This window comes from Centropristis striata, chromosome 13 (assembly GCF_030273125.1).
Source record: "Centropristis striata isolate RG_2023a ecotype Rhode Island chromosome 13, C.striata_1.0, whole genome shotgun sequence".
In the NCBI taxonomy this organism is placed as follows: Eukaryota; Metazoa; Chordata; class Actinopteri; order Perciformes; family Serranidae; genus Centropristis; species Centropristis striata.
This window is the reverse complement of record NC_081529.1, coordinates 25,417,418-25,439,891: the sequence shown is the minus strand read 5'-3', so window position 1 is coordinate 25,439,891 and position 22,474 is coordinate 25,417,418. Positions and strand designations below refer to the sequence as shown.

Genomic DNA, 22,474 nt, shown 5'->3' with positions numbered 1-22,474 from the left:
ATAGAAGTAGGCCTACATTATATTTAAAAAATAAAATAGAAGAATAATTAAATGGAAAAGAATGAAACAAAAACAATTAAATAAATAATAAAATAAACAGACGCAAGATTACATGGTAAAGACATTAAAGGCATATGTTGACAGTCTTCACAGCTTTTTTGTTTTGTAGACAGGAGAGAGTTGAGATATACTGTTCAAACTCTGACTCCAACAAAAAGAAATTTGTTTTTTAATTGAAAACTTACATTTGTGTATGTGGTATTTGGCACAAAGAAAAATTACATTTATAAGAAAATATGCATCATCATCCTTCTTTTTGTGATCAAAACAGCCAAATATGACATCTTTATAATGCAAAGTAAAACCAGTGAAAATATTTGTGTTAACAAACGAGGCAATGTCTTTCCAGAGTTTGTATGTGAATCTTCAAGATATATTACGTGTCTGTGGTGGATCCAGTCTGACGGCGATGACACCAATCCTTGCGTCAACACGTCAGCGCGTCATGTGACGACGTCTGTAGAACTTCACGCGGGAGTCATTCAACGTGCAGGCTTGTTTTTATACATTCACTTTTCCTCTTTTTGGTTATTTTATCACTCACAGCGCTGGATTTGAACAGGTGATGGTGTTACGCAGAGCTGACTGAGCCGATACAGCACATACAAGACACGAGCTAATGTTGCATCACATGTTGCTAACTTCCTCTCAGACAGGTGAGATGTTGAGCCCCAAGCTGCTGACCCTGGTGCTGGTGGTGCAGCCGGGCAGAGTGCTGCTCGGCATGAAGAAGAGAGGCTTTGGGGCTGGGAAGTGGAATGGGTTTGGGGGCAAAGTCCAACCTGGAGAAACCATTGAAGATGCTGCACGAAGGTAAATGTATCATCATTAAGACCCTTCAGCACAAAGCATTTCACAGTTTGTTTGTTTTTGTCTTTTTTACAAAGCAGTAAAACCAGTGGCGGCACTACACAGGGGCCTCCAGGGGCCACTGCCCCTGTGAAGAAGCCCTTGGCCCCTGCTGTGGCCCCTGTGTCAAATTAATAATAAAGTGATCAATTTATAACGATGAGCGATGGAACAATTCTTACCTATTTTTTGTTTAAACAATATCTCATTGTACACAAAAGGAACCCATAATGTGTACATTGTTTAATAGTTTAATTGTGCAATAAAAACTAAATATAAAGATCAACCTCACTGTACTGCACTTTCAAAATAAAAATAAAAAGTTATTGTGCACAAAAATGAGAAATGTCATTGTCGTACAAAAATAATTGATAATGTTGGTAAGTCTCATTGCTTCAATCAATGTAGTTCTTCAAAATATGAGACTTCTGGCGAAAATAAAGGTTTTGAATGCTTCATTTTTGACGATTTTCAATGTGCCCCTCTGATTAAACACTGGCCCCCATAGTAAAATTGGTCTAGAACCGCCACTGAGTAGAACATTCTATATTTGTTCCTCTGTTAGTGTGAAAAAAAATGCAAAAGTTGCCGTGGTAGATATTGTTACACCATGCAGTAATAAATCAACACAACACAAGATGAAGTGCTGTTTCTACATAAAAACACAACAACAACATTATTAGTTTAACAGCATATGCAATGTTGTGTAGTGTAGTGTCCAAGTGTTATGGGGACAATAGAAAAAGAAAAATATTTGCATATTTAAGATGTGAGTCATGCAATCACGACTCACTAAATTAATGTTAAGTCTGGACAATGTGTTTAGATCATCAGTCAACAGCAGGAAGTTTACTCCAGACCTAAAGGAAGGAAACCCAGAAGGCAATTAGGCCACTTCCCAAGCAAGTGTTTTTTCTTGAATATGAAAAATAAACCTGCTTTGTGAGAATATTGGAAAGCACTCAGGAAATCCATTCAATTTTGGAGGAACCAAGTAATCAATCCCAGTTCTTTGTCTGAGTAAAAATACATTGTTGTGTTTACTGTGAATAAAATTTCTTAAACGAAGTGTTTGATTCAAAGCATTTGGACAATAGCAGATCAAAAGACTAAATTATTCCTCAGGTTGTGGGTTTTCTACTTAAATTTTTAATATAAATATCAGCAAAAAGTAGTAATTTAGACTGAATAATCCTGTTATTTTTAGGGTAATTGTGTCTTTGTGACATTATGGTATTTCTCAATTAATTTTACATATATGTTTTTATTATATATATTTTTACAATTTAAGCTTTGTACTATTCCTTGATTTACGGTAATTAAGTGTCTACTACGGTGATATGCAATTTTTTATTTTACACCCTATTTCTGATGCTATTTGACAGTGTTTTACTGTAATTTCTACAAACATTTTTTACAGTGTATAAGGTTGTGGAAATGTAGTTGACTACTAGTTGATAGAGCCCGTGGCTGGGAAACTCTGATATGACTTGCGTGTTTGTGTGAAGTGAACTGTGAGTTTATTTTCAAAAAAAGAAAAATCCATCCATCCGTGCATGTTCATCCAGGGGGCGGGGCAAAGTGCAGGTTATCAAATATTTATTTGATGGTTTAATTTTTAGAGAACTGCAGGAAGAAAGCGGCCTCACAGTGGACGCTCTGGAGAAGATCGGGAACATCAAATTTGAATTTGTTGGAGAAACGCAGCTGCTCGACGTCCACGTTTTCAGAGCGGACACCTTCAATGGAGAACCAACAGAGTCAGACGGTACGAGTTCCACTGCATCACACTGAACTGTGAAAAAGTGAGGGCGGATAGTGGTAAAGGGTCATTTCAGTATCATTTTCTCAGGGTTTTATGTTGATAGAAAAACCATAAGCACAGTAGAATAATTGGAATGAATGATAATTAAGATTTTAGATAGCTGGAGCTAAAAAAAAAACAGCAGTATATTCAGGGTTCTTACGGGGGCTTAAAATCCTTGAAAATGCTTAAATTTAAATGTTGTATTTTCAAGGTTTAAAAAGTGCTTGGATTTTGAAGTGAAGTGCTTGTAAATGCTTGAAATTCTTCCTGTATTTCTCTTGCAATCTGACTATATCCATCTATAGACTACAGACAATCACATGTTCAATGTGAAAAATAATGAGTAGCCTATCTGAAATGAAAACCGTTACTCCTAAAAGTGTAACACCATCTCTGTTGGTATGGTTCAGTGAAATCTCCCCTTTTAGTTTGTAAGTACTCATCAAAAACGTGCAATTTACAACAGGTGTAAGATACTGGAAAAGCTTGAAAATTTACCTTAAAAGTCCTTGAAAAATGCTTGAATTTGACCACTGCTAAAGTGTACGAACCCTGATATTTAAAAAGCATTAGTTTTACAATGGTAACAGAAAATAAAAGTGCCACTTGTGACCATAATAACAAATATTTGTGGACTTTGGAGTTGAAGAGGAAATTCCCCATTTTTGTGATGTATAATTCCAAGTAAGAGCTGTTTCCCTCTTTTTCTTGTGGTTCCCCTTCATCCTGACTTCCTTTAATGTTACCTTCTAGTTCTACATTGTCCTTAAAGTTGAGATAATAAAGACTTCTGAGAATCGAAACAGTTTTCAGTTCAACTTTTTAAACCTCGTAGACGTCAGTGGTGTTTCTAGGTAAATTAATTGAAACACTTTAGTGGGAACTTTCACAGACACCATGCCCTCAGTGGTGACATTTAAAAGACTGTAAGTACACAAAGGAAAGGAGAGGGCCTCAGCAGAAGGAATGCAGAGAGCCACAGTAATCTGTATTTCCTGAGAGTTTAGCCAAGGCCAACAGGGTGAAGTGCAGCACTCAAGCAAAGAGTCCGCAGGTCAAGAGAAGTCAAACAGCCAAGGGGTGAGGAGATAAAACGAGGAAAAAGCTTGAAAGAAAAGTGCTGAAGTTAGTGAAAAAGAGAGAATGTTGAGCTGGTAACAGTGATTTGGCAAGATGGGAAGCAACAGCTGAAACTTTGTGACTAGTATGATTTTAACCCATAAGAACCCAGACCCAGTTATCCTTAAAGGATGTGTTCTATAAGTGAACCACATAGAACACATTTCTAGTGTTTTAAAAAAAAAAAATACAACCCCTAAATGTCAAAGATCTGTGATGTGACATAAACATTACAATGGGCGTTTATGGTATTTATGTTTATGATATTTCTTATTTTAAAATAGAAAAAAAATAGACACATTTTCTGCTTACAGAGACACAAATTTGCCTTTTTATTTTGCATCTCCATAACATTTATCAAAATTGTGACTTTAATTTGTTCAGGAAATATGGTCAGAACAAGTTAAATGCAACACAGGACACAACTATTAATGGATTAGAATCGTTAAATGGGTTTAAACTTAGCCTAGTAACACAAAATAAGCTTTTTAAAATTAGTTACTTTTACACATTTCTGTTTCCAGTCATATGTCTCTTAGGGATTTAATGAGTTAAGGTGAAGCATAAAGCTGAATATGGGAGATTCTAGAAGATTTAAAGTGCTTGATACACGGGTGTCACCGTGGGTTCTTATGGGTTAAAGTTTCAGAAGAAAGTGATTATGTTTAAGACAGAACTTCATCCACAGGGCAGGATGGCAAAAGTTAACTGCATGATTAGTCTCAAAGTGTAGTTACAGGAGAAGTCAAGCTTCAGGTTGAATTTTTTAAAATGGTTTTCCTCTAAAATTATGTACTGTAAGTAAGTAAATTAATACAAAAGTTCTCTCATTAATTAAACAAAATAGCGACTAAGTTTTTCCCTAAAATTATGTATTGTATTTTTCATCTTTTAAAAGAGTCAAAATACTCCCCTTAAATTATGTATTTAATAAATGTCCAACATTTGAAATCTTTTCTCAAGAAAAAAGTGTCAAAGTGTTGTTGGCAATGGCATTTAAAGGGGAACTAGGCTCCTTTTTTTTTTTAAAATCATACATTTTATTTCTATGACAGTTGAAAATAAATTGTGTCATCGTGCTTAATCTTTGTGAAATTGTTAACAGGGATAAGCAGCAGATATTGGATATTAAATATTGATCTGTTGTGGTCCCAGTAATGTGTGTTGGTTGTTAAACATACCACATGACATGGTTGAGCTACATTTGAGACACTTATTTAAGACTGCTTTAATTTCATGAATTCAATAATGTAATCATGTTATTTTCAACAATTTGTTATTCTGGATTAAATTCTTAGGAGGTCTACTATTTATTTTCTCTTTTGTTTTTTCTAGAAATGCGGCCACAGTGGTTCGAATGCGACAAAATTCCTTTCAGCCAAATGTGGGCTGATGACATCCTGTGGTTCCCCCTGATGCTGCAAAAAAAGAAATTTGTCGGATACTTTAAGTTTCAGGGTCATGATGTGATCCTGAGCCAGAAACTGGAGGAAGTGGAGGAACTATGAGACGACTTTTATGAATGTGACAAAAAAAACGTCTTTAAATTTCTTCTTTAAATGCTGACGAAAGCCACTGTTCACCGTTTGTTGTTCAGCTTCATTTGTTGGAGTAAAAGCAAGATGTAAGGATTTAAACCACCTTAGCTGTACATTGAGAGTGTTTACATGTAAAATTACTGTAACAATTTGAGAATGAACTTTTTTTTTCTGTGACACTTCATATAATAAATACAAATCAACCAAAGCAATAAAAAACAACAGAAATATCCATTACGTTGTCTTAATTTCAGGATTTAACACGATTCAGCCAAGATTTCTTTAATAAAATATTTACAATATCTACAGTAATAATTTTATTGGATTTCATATTCTGTGCAAGTTAGTTAACTTGATTCCTGATACATTTTCTTGCCAAAGCAAATGTGTTTCATACTGCATGCACAGTGTTACAGTTTTTCATAAAATAAAAGTTGTGCACATATCCTGATTTTGCATGATGGCATCATTCATTTCAACACAGTCACTTCGCTGTATTAGAGATATCAGTTTCAGTGAGGTAACGCATACAGCAATTATTGTCCCTTAGATTTTCTTCTCTTTTTTTTTTTTTAGAAGAATGCATAATGTTCTGATGAACTATATGTGTACAGACATAAATGGACATGATTGTTTTCATGCCAAATATCTGGAAAATAGGAAGTCCAATAGCGGAAAGGAAAGGGGAATTCAACTTTAACCAGATCTTGTTTCCCATGACAGAAATTTAAATTCCTCTAAAAAAATAGCCTCCATTTATAAAGGTATGGCCAAAACTCCTCCAGTGAAATTAAAGAAATAAAGGTAGTAATTATTAAATGTATGGATTTTAACTGTGCAGTCGTGTTACATGATTTATTGCACAGCTGTGCAAATTAATATAATTTTCTCTTTGGTAGTAAATCAATAGCTTATAGTGTTATTACTGATATAATGCAATTTTTAATCAATAAATCTCAAATATCTGCCCTTTGTAGTATTGTACACTTTGAGCGTAAGCCTTTCAAAGTAGCTTATAAAATAAAACTGGGAGTCAATTTAAGCAGAGAAATCAAATATGTCGCTCTGCATAAAAGTAAACATGGTAGGTCAGAGAAATAGCACATTTTTTCCATAAGAAATATAAAGTATGCTGCTACACAGCCTTATGAAGTAAAATCTGTATCAAAAATACACTGGAAAGTTATTTACTAAGTAAAACCTTCATGCCTGGAGATTTAAAATAACCCCCTACTTTAATAAAGTTTAATTTTCTCTCCCTCACAATTTTTCTCAGCTATCTTAGTGTATAACACTTCTTACAAGGTTAAGTTATAAACAGGTGCTTCAGGAAATGAGTTGGAATGCATGAATATACTGACATGCTGGCTGGTCCCTTGTATAATAACACTTAGAGGCTTATCTTTCCTGCATTATTTCCTCATTAAGCAGAGCATAAAATGATTCATGAGCCCAAAGTCTTTGCCAGTAAAATGGTTGATGATCAAACCCCCCAAAAAAGCTGAAAAGTCCATTTACATGAAATAAATCGTATCAAATGGAATGTATAACTTGTGTCATAGAAGACTTTTCTTTAGCTCACAGAGCAAGTTATTTTCCAGTTTGTGATCCTCATCAGACAGCGGCAGTGTTGTCAGGTTTCAGATGGGGGGTTTCAACCCGTTATTAGCACCAAAGAGACACCCAAGCTTGGGCTGGAGTTCATTCCACACTGCTCCCATCTGGAAAGAAAGAAAAAAGTCACTTCACTATACCTACATTTCAATTAAGTTGACCATACTGAAAAAATAAACTGCATCAAACCATTTCTTAGTGGTTTGCAGGTTATCATTTCTAGGGAATATCTAAGTGAAATTATCTTCAAGTACTTAACCCATAAGAACCCATGGTGACACCCGTGTAACAAACACGTTAAATCTTCTATTTTTTGTTACTAGGCTAAGTTTAAACCCATTTAACAATTCTAATCCGTTAATACGGTGTCCTGTATTGCATTTAACTTGTTTTGACCATATTTCCTGAACAAATTAAAGTCACAATTTTGATAAACAAAAAGACACATGGTAATTTGTGTTTATTTTTTATTGATTTATTATTATTATGCTACTTAAAAACAAATCTAAAAAATTATTTGTTGTTAAACAGAACTAATAATGTCACAATTTTGATAGATGTTGTGGAGATGCAGAGAAAAAGGCAAATTTGTGTCTAGTTTTTTAAAATTTTAAAATACGAAATATTATAAACATAAATATTATAATCATAAATACTATAAGCGCCCAACGTAATGTTTATGTCACATCACAGATCTTTGACATTTAGGGATAGTGTTTTTGAAAACACATCAGAAATGGTGGTATATCCCCCATAACTTTCCTTTAAGGATAACTGGCTCTGGGTTCTTATGGGTTAAATAACCACAGAAACCATATTGGAATATGATTGGAAAAAAAAAAAATCTAATAAAGGCATCAAACCAAAGAAAAACATACTTTGTGCTTTATTTGTTTTGAAATGCACAATTCATATTTTTTACTGGGAGCTGAATTACCCACAGAGGTCTACTCCTCTCCAAAATAAACAGACCAGGTGATTAAAAATGGAAAAACAATACTGAATAAAGTCTTTGCTTGTTAAAAATCAGTGTTTCTCCAATGTAACTTGGCAACCACAGGATGATAACTTCAGATGACTAAAATTCTTCATCCAGAAATATATAGTTAAAAACAACCAAGACTTAAAAGGTGTACCATAAAAACCTGGCTTAAAACTGGATAAAAACTAAAATTATGAGGGATATGACACCATGAACAGGCTACTAACAGACAACTGTTATTTTGATGAAAGATTTCTTTAGGTTGAAACATTGAACATTTTGGGATAAGGTACACAACTCAACTTTTTTTTGCAAAAAAAAAAGGCAAAGGTACACTACTGGTCAAAAGTTTTAGAACACACCAACTTTTCCAGAATTTAATTGAAAATGATGCAGTTTAATGTCTCAGTGTACTCTTAAATGAATGCACATTTGCAACATTTAAAATTCTTTATTGAGCATGATAGTGTTTTGAAAGTAAAAAAAGATTCAAAATCACATTTTATGTTGGACTAAAGGAGTAAAAAAAGACACAAAATGACTAAAAAAAAGACACCAAAAGACACAAAATGACAAAAAAAAGACACCAAAAGACACAAAATGACTAAAAAAAAGACAAAAATTACCAAAAAAAGACACAAAATGACTTACAAAGACATGAAAAGAATTCAAAAATGGACAAAATAGCCCAAGACTCCATAGAGTTAAGTTGTTAACCCATTTCTTGTTCCCTGAAAAAGGCCTACTTGTATAATTCTGAAATGTACATTATTTTTCAGTTTTGGTTAAGCTTACCTTTTTTTATTTACCTCTGGCAGTTCACCACTTACCTTTGTACCCTTTCAAGCTGTTCATTTGACTTGAAATGCTTGAATTTCAATAAAAAACTGGAAAAATTGGGGTGTTCTAAAACTTTTGACCGGTAGTGTATATGTGAGATTCTCTTGTTGGTGTGAAATGTAAGCCAGCTCAAATCCTGCATGAGAGAGTATCCATACAGTGGTACCATCCATCATTTTTAGCTCTTTGTTGGACTTAAAAAGCCAATTTAAAACTGATTTGACCCTCCTGAAGGGTCTGTAGAAAAATGATTTCCAGACGAGCAGTCTCACCTCTCTGTGTCCTTGGACCTGGGAGTTAACGAAAGCTCCCAGGATGTGGGATGTGATTGGAAGGTAGATGAAGATAAGCTGCGTCTCTTGATGAAGGCAGAACAGGGAGAAGTAGTTACGCAGCTCCATGGTCTGAATGGCGTTTTCTTGCTATTAAAAGTATAATAAAAAAAAGGAATAATTGGGAAGTTGTCACCACTTATCAAATGATGATAATAATCAGTAGGAAGAGAAAGAGAGGAGTTTTCTGTGGGGAGATTTTACTCCAATGATACCAGAGATGAAATGAGGTTGATAAGCTCTGCTCAAACAGAGATGCCGATGAATCATTCCATTATATTTTAATTGGCTCTTGTTCGATTAACAAGTAAACTATTGCTTTATCCTGTTCATCACCAGCTCAATGACTGTTACTCACACCCACACTAATGAGGAAGTTTGCATTCCTAGTCATAGGACTACAAGCATACATGTACAATTACAAACCAGGGTGCATACTGTATATTTATATATTTTACTATTACTGGTATTGATAGAAGAAACTAGAAAAAAGGCAGAGAGGGGGATGCAGTACTGTACAGTGTCTGGCAGCATGTAAAACATCCTGTCTGATGTAATAATCTAAACATTTTAAGTGAAGTAACTGATTCACACTGTGGGTCAACAGTCGTCTCTTGGTATGTATCACCACAGATGACAAACCACACTGACTAACAGGAAGTACAATCACAAGATGAAAACCAACAATTTCCCAATAAATTGACCGATACTATTATTGGTTTTGTTCCAACATGGTCTCACAGGAATCCGTGAAATAGCCACGGATTTGCTTAACTCAAAATCCGTGGAATAGCCACGGAATCACTCAAATTTCCGTGAAACTGACACAGATTTCGCTACAATGCAAGTTAATGACAGTCATATCCCATGGCTATTCCAACATACAAAGTGATTATGTACATTCACTGAGTGAATATTTAGAAAATAAAACATATTTTTCGCTAGAAATGTGATCAAAATCCATTTTTATAGAGAAACTAAGTCAAAATATTGATTTTTTTCACTAAAAATGAGAGAACTGTCCGCCATGTTTTTTGTTCTGACCGCCGGGACCTTAAAAGTCAAGTGACTTGGAACAAACCAAAAGGAAAAAATATCCATGGAATAGCCACGGGATATGACTACTTGCATTGTAGCGAAATCCGTGTCAGTTTCACGGAAATTTGAGTTATTCCGTGGCTATTCCACGATTTTTGAGTTAAGCGAATCCGTGGCTATTTCACGGATTCCTGTGAGACCAGGTTCTATTAAACCTACTGTGATGGGGTTTTTTGGTTCATTCACCAAAACTGGAAAATATGAAATAGTGTAAGCATTTTTTTGGAGAAAGATATTTATATAAGAAACATTTCTCCATATATATCCATATCTATATCCAGTGGTGGAATGTAACTAAGTACATTTGCTCAAGTACTGTACTTAAGTACAACTTTGACGTACTTGGACTTAACTTTAGTATTTCCACTTTACTTCACTACATTTTAGAGGCTAAAATTTCACACTTATAACACTTATATAAGCTTATAAACACACAATAATGTTAATAAGCATCTTGTAAGGACTTACAAGGGCCTTATTACTTGTTAATTAATGGTTATTACAAGGACCTTAATATAAAGCGTTACCCATCTGTGTTGACAACTTGACCATGTAAGCAAAGTTCAGCAACCTGCTACCACGAGTATATAAGAAGTTTCAGTCTCTGTAACCTTTTCATTCATTCAAGCATGCCAGGACTGAATCCGATGTCGTGTGGATTAAATGTGCATTGAGCGGCCACCTCTCCACTTGTTCTCCTCATTCATCAAACCACAACAAAGATGCATCTTATCAAGTACTACATTAAAACAGTATGCTATCAATCAAGAAGGATCTTGACAGACTAAAAAAATATCAAAATAGGAACTGAAAGCGAGTGAGCACCTGAACAATCCGTGACTCCAGCTGCTCCACAGACGCCTGCTCTTTGGGCTGCACTGTGGCGCTCATCATCTGCCTCTTCATCATACCGTACTTGTGCAGAGCTCTCTGGTGCTCGTGGAGCACGCCTTTCTCATGGCGCTCACAGAGATCCTACAGAGAGAAAAACACAGTCACGTAAGCTTATTATTGTTATTATTCGCCTCAAAATGGCATGGTAATGAGAAAAAAAAATCCATACACAACAACCAAGGTTGATAGGAGAATTGTTTGTGCAAATTATGAAATTACCATACATATTATAGTTAATAGATTTAGTAGAGACCATAGAAAATGCCACTTCATCTGCCCACCAGTCTAGTTTTTAATCTCTGCAAACCACCCACTACTAAGAACTAGATTTTCTAGTGAGATAGACTGGTTGGGTCTGGAAAAATACTGCATCAAAATGAATCTTTACCTAATATTCTGAACTGAACTGAGGCTTGATTTACTGTAAATCTGCAGCTCCTCGTGTCTCTCAGTCTGAAAACAGGAGGTTGACTTTATTGCCTTCATGGATAAAAACAGTTTTGCAGTGCTTCATAAAGGGAGCTTCATTGGATTGCGATGTCAAATGTACGAGCATCACAACCAAATCACCTGTCCCTGGAGGTGGACTTAAAAGAGCACGGCAAAGTGAAACTGACTCACTCTGTACGACTGCAGCAAATCCAGGAAAAGATTCAGTTTTTCCACAACATCGTCTTCTTCTCGCCTGCCCTGCGGACATAAGCAAAACAACATTTATTACCCAGTGCCAGTTCTGGAGCAGGTGGTGGGGATGAAGGACTGAGGGCTGTACCTGCTGAGCAGCTTTGTCAGACAGCACGGCAAACTCCACAGACAGACTCTTCAGAGACTGACGCAGGGTCCCCCAGGTGCTTTGTGAAGAGGCCAAGGAGGGAAGAGACGAAGCATCTGATCCCAGCGCACTGTCAAAAACAGCATTTTTACAGGGCCCGAATGTAACATTGTGGTGTCTGAGCTGCCAAACTAATTTCAACCATGAAGACACACAACAACACAGAGGATTTTATGTCTTATTAAAAATGTGTTTTCATAGTCCAAAATCTCTGGATGCTGGAGAAAGACTTTAACTCTGTACCCATAATAATGAAATACCTGAGCTCTCTGCCAAACATGAGAAGATCAGATGCATTCTCCTTAGAGCGCTCCGCCATTTTCTCGGCTCTGTCGCGCAGCTTCTGGAAGCTGTTGTGAATGTTTCTAATCAGATCTCTGCTTGTGGAGAACTGAGCCTGGATGTCAGGGGGGAGATATTCCTACAGAACAGATCGGACAATTTTAAATGCAGCTGATTGTTTAGTGCAGTAGTTCTCAACCTTTTTGAGTCGCGACCCCCAATTTAACATGCATGTTGTCCGTGACCCCCGCTCACTGAACAGAATCTCACATGTACAGTTTAGATCACCCAAAAAAGAAACAAAATGACGACAAAAAGACACAAAATGACAAAAAAAAGACACAAAATGACAAAAAAAAGACACAAAATGACAAAAAAAGACACAAAATGACCAAAAAAAGACACAAAATGACAAAAAAGACACAAAATTAACAAAAAATGACACAAAATTAACAAAAAAGGCACAAATTGACCACAAAATGATTAAAAAAGACACAGAATTACCAAAAAAAAGACACAAAATAACAAAAAAATGAAACAAAATTACAAAAAAAAGACACAAAATGACCACAAAAAGACACAAAATGACTACAAAAAAAAGACACAAAATGACCAAAAAAGACACAAAATTAACAAAAAATGACAAAAAATTACCAAAAAAGGCACAAATTGACCACAAAATGATTAAAAAAGACACAGAATTACCAAAAAAGACACAAAATGACCAAAAAAAGACACAAAATGACAAAAAAAGACACAAGTCGACCAAAAAAAGGAAACAAAATTACCAAAAAAAGACACAAAATTACCAAAAAAAAGACACAAAATTACAAAAAAAAGACACAAAATTACCAAAAAGATTAAAATACATGTACATGAACACTTTAACACAGTAGACACAGAGCTGACTTCCAAAATGATTTGGCGACCCCCAGAAATCATCTTGCGACCCCAACTGGGGTCCCGACCCCAAGGTTGAGAATAGCTGGTTTAGATGGAGAGTATATTTGGATTTTTCCATATGTGACAAACCTTTGCCTGGGTCGCGATTCTGTTGGTCATGAACTCATCGCCCGTTTTCTTGTACATGTCACGCAGCTTAGTCTGAACATCCTGTTTGGAAAGAGTGAGGGAGTGCGTGAGCGGGGAAAGGACACGAGTAAGAACAGGATGCATCTCACTGTCAGTCATCGTGATGATAATGCTTATTGTGCAACAGCCGGCGCCACAGCAAGAAGCAGCGAGTTACAAAAATGCTACTTACTGAGCCACTGAAGGTGAGGAAGGTCTTGACCAGCTCGCCCTCTGAGAAGAAGGGATGTCGCGCCACCAGGTTAATGAATCTGCCCAGAGCGCGTCTCCTCCCTTCAATGAACTCTCGCTCAGAGATGGAGGTCAGGACTGTGGACAGATACAAGAGAAAACACCATGAGGACACATTCAGCACTTTGACCAGGAGTGTTAACATTAATAGAGTTGTGGCAATAAACTATAAAAGGAGTAGACAGTTTGCAGTTTAAACTCATGTGACATTTGTGTTTAAGGTCAGTTTTTAGAATGTCGCCTGTCTTTTAAATAAATAGAAACAGAAAAGGAGATTTACAGGTGTTGGGGAATACTACTGGGGCATTATAGCTGCTTGATTATTGCACAAATCATAATTACAATTACCCTTACTTGACACAATTACTTATTTGCATTTATTTTATTTTATTTTTTATTTTTATTCTTTAAAGAAAAGTACTTTTAATGAGTTTTTTTCTGGAACTGCATATGTAACTAAACTAAAATGTGTTTTTTAATTAAAAAAAAATATATATATAAAATCAAATAAATAATATATAAAACGATATACAAATCTAAATTTAGATAACTAATATAAAAGTAATCAGAAAAATAAAAAAATAATAACCATGTCCTTGTAAGAGGCAATATATTTTATACATATGTCTTTTTTCACTGATTCTTAAATCCTCCCAAAAACTGGTCTTACTCTCCAGGGGCACATGACATCTGCTTGATTATAGCACAAATCATAATTACAATTACCCTTACTTGACACAATTACTTATTTGCATTTATTTATTTATTTTTTTTAAAGAAAAGTACTTTTAATGAGGTTTTTTTCTGGAACTGCATATGTAGCTAAACTAAAAATGTGTTTTTTTAATTAAAAAAAGAGAAATAAAATCAAATAAATAATATATAAAACAATATACAAATCTATATTTGGATAACTAATATAAAAATAATCAGAAAAATAAAAAAAATAATAACCATGTCCTTGTAAGAGGCAATATATTTTATACATATGTCTTTTTTCACTCATTCTTAAATCCTCCCAAAAACTGGTCTTACTCTCCAGGGGCACACGACATCTGAAAATATCTTGTAAAGCTTTTTGTATCCCTCTCCAGAAATATTTAATAACAGGGCAATCCCATAAAACATGGTAATTTAACTGTCCAGCATGAGTCCAACAGTGTTGTACACGGCTGCATAAAAATTGGTGGAACACTCTTTCTGCATTTAAATTTGCCGTCCTAATATCCTCAGAATTCCTCTGCACTTTTTACAGAACAAACATGTATAAACAAACATAATGTCAGTTTACATGTGTGGTATCTTTATGAAAAATTCTCTACTTGATGAAAATCTCTAATTGAGACGTGCTCTAATCATGTCTTTTCACAGATTCATCAGCATGCTTGTGTGTTGACATAGTTATCATTCCGAATCTACAATAAGTCATTGTGAACTGAAAGAGGCTCATTTTACGCATCACTACTTTCCTTGTTTCTTCCAGGCAATAACTCTGATGAATGGCGATGACTGTTTAAAACAATAGGGCCTGCAGGAACAGTTTGTATTAAAATTTCAAAGTTATTCTTTATCAAACAAGAACAAAATGCTCAGCGAGCAGAATCAGAAGCTGGATACTTGCAACTGACCTTTCAGTAAAGCCACATAATCAAAACAAAGCTCTAATAATAAAAGAAAGGTTCAGAAATAAAGAAGGAGGAAATGCAGAAACAAAGAAATACAATGGTGACTGTGTAGATATCAGAGTTCAAACAGTAACATAACGTACCTCCTTTTAACATTCTTTTAGGAGGCAGTGCCGGCACCATTCTGTAGGCAAATCTCTGAAGCAAAACCTCATGGAAGACGTCAAAATCACTGTAGCGCCTGTAAACTGATATTTTATAACGCTAAAAACAGAAAGCAGAAAAAAAAGATTCAGAAAATGGGCAAGAGCGGGCAAAACTACACTGTAAAAAAAGATAAACAATAGCTACTCAATAAAATTGAGGCAACAGATTGCATGCAATATTATTAATCAAATCTAACTAAGTTACAAGTTGAGTTTATAACAACTTAACAGGAAGTGCCTGTCAATTAAAAACTGACTAATTCTATTGTGTTGGATTCATTCAAAATTCTCTTGATTTAGAATTACATACACATAAAGATTATATTTAATGTGATCAAAATAAGTAGATTCTATCTCAAACATTTTTATTTTAAAGTTACTTAAAAAAACTGCCTCAAAATCAAGGACGCATTTATATTTAATACATTTTATCAAATATATTAAGTAAAATGAAATGACTACAGAATCATTTATTACAGTGTAACCAACTATTGGAAAAAGATAAATCTGTGTCTTTTCTTCATAGAAAATGCAAATGTTTGCTCAACCAAAAACCACTGCCACTATTGAGTCATTCTATAATGACTCACCTGGATTTTTTAAAAAACATTAAAATAAAAGATCATGTGAACTGTCCTATAGCACTACTCCAAATACTTTTTCCAGTTAAGATTTTTTGGCCCTCCAAGTTTCTGTTAATCATCATTTTTGCAAATTTTCAAGACCCAATAAAAACAGGCTCAATATCACACACAGGTTTTTTGTTATATTAAATAAATAATCCTTCTTTGAAAAATATAGTCAAAATATCTTAAAAGGATTTTTTTTTCTGCTCCAAAGCTAAATTTAGTAAGATCTGTTGAGCTATTTTGTTTTATGCAGGACTAAATAACTTCTAGATGTGATAACACTATAATAAAACTACATACAGTCAAAATGTGGATGTTTAGTACAAATAGCACTATACTATAGGATTTTGCAAGATGCCATTAACTTTTTGGAGATTTTGACATGATTTATTTTTTAATCCATGACATTAACTGTGAGGTCTAGGTGAGTTGGTATGGAATGACTCTACTATAAAAGGATAATGATTGCAATGCACACATAATTGCAAAATGAGAAGTTAAAAGAAACGATAAGCGAAGTGACAGGGGTAAGACAAACGGGAAGAATACTGCACTTCATTTTCAGCTTCTGTTGTTGTTGATGCTACTCTAACACAATAATTCACATGCATGTTATGGGATCCCTTGCCTGGCTGGTGACCTGGTACTCCACATGTTTGAGAAACAAGCCTTTCTTCTCAGGTATGAGCTCCACCTGGACTGTGTCTCTGCCCAGCAGCTTGTCCAGCGTCTGGGACATCGTCAGGACGTCCTCCTGAGCCGGCTGCATCCTCAATGCGTTCAGGTCCCTTGGCTCCCCGAGCTGAGGTTTGGGCAACTCTGTCAAGGACACAACCAGCACCAACTTCTGATATTTGTCTTTTTATGATTAAATCAATACGTCTAGAATAAAATGAATTTCCTAACTGTGAGGAATGCTGGTGTGAAAACCACAGATTACAACGTGTCTGGCTCTATTTGTCCTCAACTAGCACACTATTGTGCATGGTGTCTGTTACTCATTGCTTACTACGCATTCCAAGAAGCTCATGAGTTGAATGTAATGTACTGCGACAAATGCAGAAAACTTGTTCTTGTACAGATGAGGAAGTGGCATGCAGCTAGCTGCCATACTGGCCACACCTGAAATAACAGAGAGAGCCTTAAATAATCACAGAAGGTTGGGAATGAATATAACTCAAGCCAGCATAATGGCTACCTCTATGAAAACCATGAAACTCCCCCCTATCATCTTCCAACTGTGGAAGAGTGAAAGAATGCAACACTTAAACATAGCTAAGGCTTCTCTACCAAAATAACATAAAGCAAATAGCTGAATTAAATCAAAATTCTGGCTTTTCTTCTGTATGGGGTGAAAATGTCTCTGTGCAAATACAAAAATTCTCTGGTTGAAGACAATGTAGGTGTTTCTCAGTGGTAAACTGTCACAAATAACTTATATTAGGAGTGATATCTTGAGTCTATGTGCAGTATGTTTACTCAAGTATTGTTCTGAAGTACAATAATGCAGCAATTTACTGCTATTGTAATAGGGTTGTCAAAAGTATCGATACTCAAAAAAGTATTGATTCTAAAACGTTGTATCCAGATACAATACTAATTTTCAAAAGTATCGAGTATCTGAAGCTTGTTATCATAGTTGCAGTTTCTTTTTGCACAACTGTTTTTTATTTGTAGTATTTAACCTGTGGTTCTGTTCATTTTTACATGTTGCATTTTTCTTGTTAATAAAAATATTTCTGTTAAATTTTGGGGTCTTTGTTTTTATCCTTGTGGTATCGAAAATGGTATTGAGTATCGAATATTTTCCTGAGTATCGGTATGGAGTTGAAAATCTTAGTATCATGACAACCCTATATTGTAATATGTCTCAGAGGTAAATATTGTACTTTTTACTCCACTACATTTTGCGTGACATCTTTAATTACTAGTTTCTTTGCAGATTTGGATTATTTATACACATTTGAAATCAACTAACAAATAATGGTCTATTATGATACTGTTGGTTGAACAACACAGCAGTATATAAGGTAGATAAAGTTAGCTCCACCTTTACCAGCTGCAACATTAGTGATGAACACATTTCTATGTAATGAGTACTTATAATTTTGGTACTTTAAGTGCATATTATTGCCAATATTTTTGTACTTTTTTCAATGTGAAACAACTGACTATTTCTATTGCTACTTTTACTTAAGTAAAGGATCTGAGGACTTTTTCCACCAATGTCTGTGTGAACTAATAAAAGAGTGACATTTGCCCTGTATAGATCAAGGTTAAAATAGTTTTGTATTTTTCATTAGTTTTAGTTTTAATTTCATTGTGAATTTTTTTTTTCAAATTCAGTTAGTGTTAGTTAGTTTTTAGATTGAGTTTTCTAGTTTTAATTTAGTTTTTATTTTTTGAAGCTGCTTAGTTTTAGTTTAGTTTTTATTAGTTTTAGTGTTAGTTTTAGTTTTTTTTGTAACGGGCTATATGTTGGGTATGAGATTCAAAGAGGTTATAATAAATTTTGCCTTTATTTCCTTTGGTTTATTCATCTCAGCCCCAATAAGGTTATTAACTCTTACAGTTCTGGGTGTTTTGTATTTTGGTTGGAGTGTAAACATCCCAGTCTCAGTAAACATATTTACCATGTGTTGCATGTTCAAATAGAAACACTGAATTATGAATGAAAAAAGTGGACAAAAACGAAAACTAAGGACATTTTCACTATAATTTCAGTTAGTTTTAGTTAGTTTTGTAACCACACAATACAGTTTCAGTTAGTTATCGTTTTTTTAAAAACTCTAGTTTTTATTTTTATTTCAGTTAACGAAAATGTTTTTTCAATTCTAGTTTTCGTTATTTCGTTAGTTTTCGTTAACTATAATAACCTTGGAATAGATGAAATATCTAAACAGAAAAGGAGGAGGATACCTGAGGTTGCCCTCAGACACCAGGTGGAATCATCAAGCTACTCATTAAGCAAAACCTTTACCCCTCTGCTGTTACTGTCACCTACCTTGTATGCAGTTCTCCAGCAGTTTGGGGCTTGGTTGCTTTCCTTGCTGAGCAAGGGCAATTAAAGCGAGAGCTTTATAGAGTGACAACTTGCTCAGGAATCCGTCTGTGGAGTCAACATGCTCAGCAATCTAAGGAGGACAAAGACGATATGACACGGAGGTCACCGTTTTCAGTCAAAGATCCAAATTCAACTGTGGTTTGCATTCCTCTACGTGAAAAAGTGCTCAGTAGACACAAAGGCGATGAACGGTCAGGAAAAGGGAAATTCTGCTGAACCTTGACAGACATTACACACGCAGAGCAATTTCATAACACAGATGTGTTGTAGCATTAGCTCATAGCTCAGCGTTAAAAGAACCAAATCTGACAGATTGCAAATGATGTAAAGCCCCTTTCTTAACAGTCTGTCTACATAAAGCTACACAAACCTACTGTTGATAAGACATTACACCTATATCTACGTTATCTGTATTGCATAATAACAATTCACAAAAGACAATGTCTTATCAAAATCAGGCAAATATTTGCACAAGGATATCATATGCTCAAGTGTAGGGCTGCAACAATTATTTGCACTGTTGATTGATAGTTGTTTAGTCTCTAAAATGACAGAAAATTGTAAAAAAAAAAAAAAAAAAAAAAAAAAAAATTTTAAAAATTGTCCACAACTTAAATATTTTCAATTTACTGTCATAGAAGAAGAAAAAATGAAAATATGCCACTTAAGAAGTTGGAATGAGAGAATTTTGTTTCTATTTCCCCCTTCCTGTTGTCCACAGGTCAAATTTGATGACATGAAACATTGATAAAAAAAGACAGGAAAGCATGTGTTACTGAGCTGAAAGTAAGTTGGTGAGAAGGTGTAACACAGAATTGGTTGATCATTTCTTCTTCATGCTTTAAAAACAATAAAACAAAACTGGGCCAATTTTAACCCGCAATGACAAAAGTTTCACAGTTGATGGGAAAACAATACGATGGTAAAAAAGTTACTAAAACTGACTAATCCACTATAAAAATAGTCGATGATTAATTTATTAGTTGACAACTAATCTGATTTTTTGCAGCTTTACTCAAGTGTTAACCTTATTAGTACATTCCTTTGATTAGAAAAATACGGGTCTCACCCTTTTTTATTTACTAATTAATAATTATTTCATATTCCAGCGACTTTTCACACTGACACCTCGATACTATGTGAGGCAATAAGTGGATAGAAGTATGTGGATGGATGGATGGATGGATGGATGGATGGATGGATGGAATACACAAGTATGGAAGTTAAAGCATGCTGTATCTAGGCCTGTCACAATAATTACAATATCAACAAAGCAAGCTCAGCAAAAGCTATCAACATGCCACCATGGGCGGGGCTCAGGGCAATTAAAATCTTGTTGCTCTTTGAAGGAGTGCACTTTCACTTTTATGCTTTCACATTATCATTATATCAGTTGCATTAAATGGTCTTAAAATGACAACATTGCTGTTTATCACAATTATTTCTGGGACAAGATATTGTCCAACATAATGTGGTTATCATGACAGGCCAGGTAAAACACATTAAGTGACATTTATTCAATATGTTTTAACTGCCTCTGTATCATTACAAACTACAGATGCATAACAGCTTTTTACAGACTGTGTGAGCCCCTCACCTGGCCTAAAACCGTCTTGGAGAGATCGGTCCTTTGGAGCAACCGCTGAAAAACTTCAACCTGCACTCTCTCATCTGTCCTACAGCAGATGGCTTCATGTACTTCCCTGTAATAGGCAGGAACTGAGCCTAAAAGGGGAACAACATCTACTTAGCATCACATCCAGCCAAGAAATATTTGAACAGCACCATAGCCCTAATCGAAAATCATTTTATATGGGATCTTAGTTTGCATCAGTGTTGCTCAATGCTGTTATTTTTATCACCTTTTATGTGACTACTCATTTTATTTCCCATCATATGACTTGAAAACACAGCTTGACAGTTTTGCTCTGATGATTTTAAGGTATCTAAAACAGACAACGCAAGATATTCAGTACATTAGCAGCGCTATAGTAGCTTTAAAGTTGTGAGTAGTAAGATTAAAAAAATAAATCGGAGTACTAGTAACTAAAATACTGCGATTGTCATTCACGTGGCAGGAAAAAAAACATCAAAACTTTCATAATCCCTGTCTTTAACAGTTATCTAAACACTGTTATGAATCGGGGAACTAACGGGATAGTTAAAATAAGAACAACCAATCATGAAGGTTTTCCAGATGGAGCAACTTCATTTTGAGATCTTAATGTACCCAAAAGTTCTCATTGGTTAGTTCACATCGCGTCTTCACCGAACAGAAAATCCACATTTTTAAAACATCCACTAGAATATTTCAGACCGGCATGCCACCGCAACACCACACAAAACAGCAAAGTGATCATAAAATGATTTGGCAACATTATGTTAAGAAGAGTACAAGAAGTTTTCGCACTGTACCTTCATTGATCTCTCCTGCCATGGTTCAGACTGTCATGTGAGCGCAAGAGCACCTCCATGTGATTTCCTGCAGAAAAGAAAAAACAAGTAATTTATTTCTTAAAGTTGTAGCGAGCGCTGGTTAAAGTCCAAGAATGGAGGAGAGCAATAAAAAGTGGCACTCACATGCACGGACACGTAATGAGTATGTCATGTCGTGGAGTAATCTAAACATTTAAGTTTTAAAGGAATGAAAAGGCGCTGGTACTGTGTGTTTGTGTCAAAGCAGCTCAGTCAGCAGCTCTGTTAATGCGGCCTTCGTGTCACCTAATAGTGTGGGAAAAATACTCTTCTTCATAAAACCTGTTTATTTCCTGGTTTCACTTATGCCAGTTAATTTGGTTTGAATTTCTGTTCCTCATTCTTCAAACTCGTCCTCAAGACTAACGCTGCCTTCAGGTACTCCTCGTACATTTCAGCTTCTGGAATTGCTAAAGTTGTAAATATAGTTTCCCCCTTATTGAAATGTCACGACCAGACTTTTACATTGTAGTACCTTATCTCTTCCACCTCTGCTTAGTTTGCATGAGATGAAGTGGGCAAAAAGTGATAAATCATTGCAGTATTAATATTGTAAAGTGTGACTGGTGTCATCAGTATAGCCTAATATACAGACATGTAGTAAATTCATCATTTACCATTTGTTTCAGTGATTTTGAAAGCAAAAAAGGCCACCCAAAATTCTCTGTTTACATCTTCTCAAATGTAAATAATTTGTGTTTGTCCTTTCTCTGCTTTGTACTATTTTCTAGCATTCTGGACTGAAAAAATGTTTATCCATTATTTTTATTAGAAGGGCCCTATGAAGTTGTAGTTTTGGCTATCGTAGTCCATCTCCTGCTGCTAACACAGTCACAGGCTGGAATCAGTTGTATTTACTTGAGTAAATCATGAATTAACAACAACAAAAATGCCTAATATGACAT

General features: G+C 35.1%; 2 protein-coding genes across 3 annotated transcripts; one reads left to right on the top strand and one right to left on the bottom strand.

Moving 5' to 3' along the window:
* Positions 1-437: 437 nt before the first annotated feature.
* Positions 438-5,605, top strand: nudt1 (nudix (nucleoside diphosphate linked moiety X)-type motif 1). Of its 2 annotated transcripts, none has more exons than XM_059347308.1 (4): positions 438-622; positions 717-873; positions 2,532-2,677; positions 5,171-5,605. In XM_059347308.1, the coding sequence occupies exons 2-4, from the start codon at positions 722-724 to the stop codon at positions 5,341-5,343; spliced, it is 471 nt and encodes a 156-aa protein (XP_059203291.1). In that variant the 5' UTR covers positions 438-622; positions 717-721; the 3' UTR covers positions 5,344-5,605. The 2 variants fall into 2 exon arrangements, with proteins under 2 accessions (XP_059203291.1, XP_059203290.1); XM_059347307.1 differs by having other exon boundaries at positions 439-622; positions 713-873.
* On the bottom strand, positions 5,371-21,814 carry snx8a (sorting nexin 8a). Its single transcript, XM_059347306.1, has 14 exons — positions 21,675-21,814; positions 21,510-21,576; positions 20,692-20,819; positions 19,035-19,164; positions 16,659-16,849; positions 15,339-15,459; positions 13,512-13,648; positions 13,280-13,360; positions 12,226-12,386; positions 11,906-12,035; positions 11,755-11,823; positions 11,065-11,214; positions 9,082-9,231; positions 5,371-7,094 (listed from the first exon to the last, which is right to left on the bottom strand). The coding sequence occupies exons 2-14, from the start codon at positions 21,529-21,531 to the stop codon at positions 7,014-7,016; spliced, it is 1,551 nt and encodes a 516-aa protein (XP_059203289.1). The 5' UTR covers positions 21,532-21,576; positions 21,675-21,814; the 3' UTR covers positions 5,371-7,013.
* Between the last annotated feature and the right edge of the window lie 660 nt (positions 21,815-22,474).